The 4,542-nt window shown below is 33.0% G+C and overlaps 1 protein-coding gene across 2 annotated transcripts in view; it reads left to right on the forward strand.

The window, feature by feature from the left end:
* Positions 1 to 932: 932 nt before the first annotated feature.
* Positions 933 to 4,542, forward strand: part of LOC109854681 (bumetanide-sensitive sodium-(potassium)-chloride cotransporter) — a 13,296-nt gene continuing 9,686 nt past the window's right edge. Inside the window, exon 1 of one of the 2 annotated variants that reach the window (XM_020428025.1) lies at positions 933 to 1,181. In XM_020428025.1, the coding sequence (XP_020283614.1) occupies positions 1,168 to 1,181 (14 nt within the window). In that variant the 5' untranslated portion in view covers positions 933 to 1,167. Of the gene's footprint in view, positions 1,182 to 1,913; positions 2,094 to 4,542 lie in introns of those variants that run through there. The other variant, XM_020428034.1, reaches the window with a different exon arrangement.

A 4,542-nucleotide genomic window follows, 5' to 3' on the forward strand; every position in this document is an offset into this window, starting at 1 on the left:
TTAACTGATTAAACACTTATTAATCAGAATAATTGAAGCTAATCGTAGATACTAGTATGTAATAATCGATGAATTCTTATCTTTTTTTTAGTGATATCGTACGTTTATATAATCGTAATAATAATAATCTACATTAATATTACTTGCAAGCGAACATGTGTTTTTGTTATTCGAAAGTTATTTAAAACTTTTTTATGTGTTAAATATAAGTTCAAAAATCTACTTTTGCTCCCGCACAAAAATATATTTCTAAAATATATTTTTCCATTACAAATTAAAGTATAATTAACATAAACCACATATGTATATTTTATAGAAATGTTATGATAAAATATATTTTTATATCGAAAGTACATGATATGTTATAGTAAAATCTCTAATAGTAAAAGAGTGAATATAGAATATACACATATATATGTATTATTGTGTGTGACTATAAACGGTATACTGTTAAAAGATAATTGAGATATTTTAATTGTGTGTGTGTGTGACAGATAAAAAAAAAAGAGAGAGATAGAGAAAATCTATATATTTTTCTACTTGCATTGATATGTATTTTTTCTTTTACATCTCGTGAATGCGGGAATTCGCAAAACTGATTTAGTAACACACTGACAGTAAAGGATTCGAGCGTGCGGAAAGACTGTTGCGTCATCTCGGTGGCGATTAATAGCAACAATAGCAAACAACAACTCGACAAAAGAGCCGACCGGATAATCTCTCCGTGGATCTACTTCCTCTAGCGACATAAATGTCGAAGTGACAGAGTTTTACCGGATACTGATATCTCCGCAAGGGGTCTTCACCGGCGTAGGAGGTGTACATACTTCTCGTCAACGTTATAAGTCAACGTCATCGGTCGCACATTGACAGTTTCACACCGTCTATATAATGTCGAAACCACTGAAAAAGGTGGTAGTCGCTCGCGGATTTCGATCGTATGATCATCTTTGCGCGATTCGCACGACTGCGATAATGACAACTGAATAGAAACTCAAAGAGTAATTTTACTGTAAACAATTTTTAAATCGTATTTTCTGAGAGCCGACGAAATTTGGATGAGCGGATTTCTAAATATGAGAGAGTTCGACTAATTAAAGTGTAACATATTAACACGCTTACATGTTAGAGTTTTCTTTCAAGTGACTCTAATGTGAATTTAAAGTGATGCACGTGTCAAGGTGAGTTGTAAATTCAATTTTTGACACAGTTATCAAGTTCAAATGCTCTTGCTGTTCCTTTTTAATTTTATGCGTTTCCAGCGGTTTTGCCTTTGCTTGAGTAAACTTTCTTGAACTTTGTTGTAAAAAGTTTTATCTGCGCTTTCTTCATGCACGCGTGCATAGCTTGGCGCATAAATATATATTCACATATACGCATGCGAAGTGTGTTTCTCTACATCACTCCGGCATATTAAGAGAGACGTCAAAGAATTTCGAAACGCGAGCGAACCACCGCGGTCATCTCTCGCGTCTTCTCATTTCTCGTCTCGCTCCGCATATCTATCCGCGGCATTCTGCGAAGCGCGATGAAAACCGCTCGTTTCTCTTGAAAGCCACATGTCTTTCGTTTTTTTCTTCTCTCTCCCTTTTTTTAAATACATGTTCTCGGCTACCGGGCTTATTCCGCAGTTTCTTCAACGGTGCTGTGTATGCACACAATCATATTTCTTAATATTAAAAAATATGTCATTATTATTTAGAAACAAAATTATATATAAAATCAAACTTTTTAGACAGAATAAATTTTATTGATAATACTAAATAATAATACTGAGAATGACGTGTCACAATTACGGTAATACAACATGGCAAGATACGCTATTTATTTGCACCCTCTCTTATATGAGTATCACGAGCGGACCTTTGCGCTCGTAATCAGCAATACGCGTGTCATGCGCGAACATGCCGGTGAAGGAAAGAGAAATTCGACGCATGCTTCTTTCCTTGATGTTCACACTCGGGGAGTTTCGATCCACGGGGTTCAAGTTTTTCGCGATACGCAGTGCTTCGCGTAACGTTTCAGCAACGTCGTGTACGTCGCGAGTGATTGTTGAAAATTTCATCCTTGCTCTTTCAACCGGACTTTGCGTTGTGAGTCTTGATCTAGTTTATTGTATTGTGATTCCAAATTATGTTATCAATTTTTATTCCCATACTTATAGTACTATTATATCAGCGGCGTTTTATGAACTACGATCAACAAGTGGATCAAGTTTCACTTTTTCAAGTGTATTTTTACTGCCGATTGTTTACATTGCTTTTATCTAATTTTATGTCGAGATATTTGTGCACAAATTATTTACTTTGAATGTTTTCTCTTGAAGACGTTTAATTGACAGTGTTTGAATTTGTTTATTTTTGCAAGGATTTATGTATACACGTTTTTAAAAATGAGTAAAATTTGGAAACGTTAATGAAAGACTAAAATAGAAGAGTAATATCTAAAGTTTGTTTAAATTTATTTCTATATTTTTATATACTATGCATATATTTCTTTTTCAGACAATCGTTTTTAGCTTAGTATTTGTACTAGATTTTATAAAATGATCATATCTACACGTATACATCTATAGTTATAATAAAACACGGTGAAAACATAATCGATAGTTGTGTAGATATTTTAAATTATTTAATCGTAGATTTTAAATTATTTAATCTTGATAACAATCTTTCTAAGCTTTATCCACTGAATATAATGTTGAATGGGATGCGTAGAATATTTATAACTTGCGAGTGGTTTTCATCATTTTTACGAGAACTCTCGATATAGTCTAGAATCTTAATATTCGATCATCTTTTATCTGGTATAAGGTCGAAGTATTCTTAATGAGAAAGTTTGTATGTAGATGTAAACATAAAGCTATAATTTTTTTTACCTGATATATAATTATCTGTTATTATAAAAATGTGAAATTATTGTTTTAACATATATTAAGAATATAAAATGGAGAAAGAGAGAAAGAGAGAAAAAATAAAAAAAGTTTTAATTTGTTTTTTGTTTGTCTTCTGCTAAAAGAAATAAAATCTGCGTTAAAAAACTTAAAAAAATTATGTTTCAGACAATTTATTATTAAAAAACATGTCACGCGCAACAATATATAATACATTGCGGTCGAAAATACGTTATCGTTTATCTTCTTTTAAATTGATCCAATCATGTGGATCTAATAATTTCAAGAAAGTATGCAGAAGTGACATTATTTTGATCGATTATCTGCTTGCCTGTCGCAAAAGCGAGATAAATCGATGGTCGTCTTATTTCGAGCCGAGTTAGTAAGGAGAACGACCGACAACGAAAGACATATTCATGTGTCACCCCGATGTCGTTTGTCGAGAAGGGTTGACAGGGAGAGAATAGCTGTCGAAAAGACGTTGATAGCAAAGGCCACAAGGACGCCAAAAACCGTTTTGCGAATTTATTTGTCTAGGCAACGCGCGCGTGCATTTGCAAACCGGAAGCGACGATAAATTGACGTAAATGAATCGTGCATTGCCATCGGCGGCTTAACTTGATATTACAGAGCATGTTTTTCATTTCGTTGACCCGTAATTATCCATTGTCATTTTGCATGTGCCGGTGCATCAAAACCTTTTGTGAGATTTTGCACGAAATGGAAACTATGTATCAATCGAGATATTTTTTCCTAGTTTAAGTATTGTATTAAATATCCCAAGAGCATTCTTGAAATAATTTGTCAGTAATCTCTAGAAATGGTTTTCTTCTTACGTTACTTTATGCCATATAGACGTGTGTGTGTGTGTGTGTGTGTGCGTGCGCGCGCGCGTGCGTGTGTGTGTGTGTGCGTAACATCAGCAAACATTGAAAGGTGCGTCTTGGATATATAGATCCCTTCAGAGAAACCTTCTTCTTTTATTAAATTACTCAGTTCAGACACAAGATAATAGTCGACCTCGCAAAAAGTATTGGCCACGTGCATCAAGAGGAACACATAATTTGCTCATATAATTATCGTAAAACTATAACTAATGTAAGTTATAGAAAAGTTAGAAAAGATATCGCTTAAATTGAAATATTACACATAATTCTCTAAACTTGCTATAAAACATTTCTACAAAATGTTCAACTTCTTAGAAGTTTTGGAGCTCGGTCAAATAATTTTTCAAAAATTTGTGTGTTACAAGTCATAGTTCATTTATGAATATCTAAGTAAAACAACATAACAAGACAAATTTCTATTAAAAAATAAATATTATGTTTGAAAGAAAATTGTGAATATATATGAATCTTGCTACACAATAATGAGCAATAATTAGGCTATTCTCATTCTATTTCGCTATTTGAGACACATGAATGTTTCTTAACGAATATCTCGTATGTGAAAAACAAGATTAGTCTTGAGTTTTGAGAAAAGTAGATCTTGCTGTGATAATGACGAATATCTCGAAATAAGATAAGCTGCAAAGTAAATAAATAATATCAAGCAAATTTCTGACATGATGAGAACATTTTGAAAGCACGCATACACACACACACACATACTTTCTCTCTTTCTCTCTCTCTTTCACAGTAATATATATA

Source organism: Pseudomyrmex gracilis, unplaced genomic scaffold (genome assembly GCF_002006095.1).
Source record: "Pseudomyrmex gracilis isolate BER0280 unplaced genomic scaffold, ASM200609v1 scaffold_3, whole genome shotgun sequence".
In the NCBI taxonomy this organism is placed as follows: Eukaryota; Metazoa; Arthropoda; class Insecta; order Hymenoptera; family Formicidae; genus Pseudomyrmex; species Pseudomyrmex gracilis.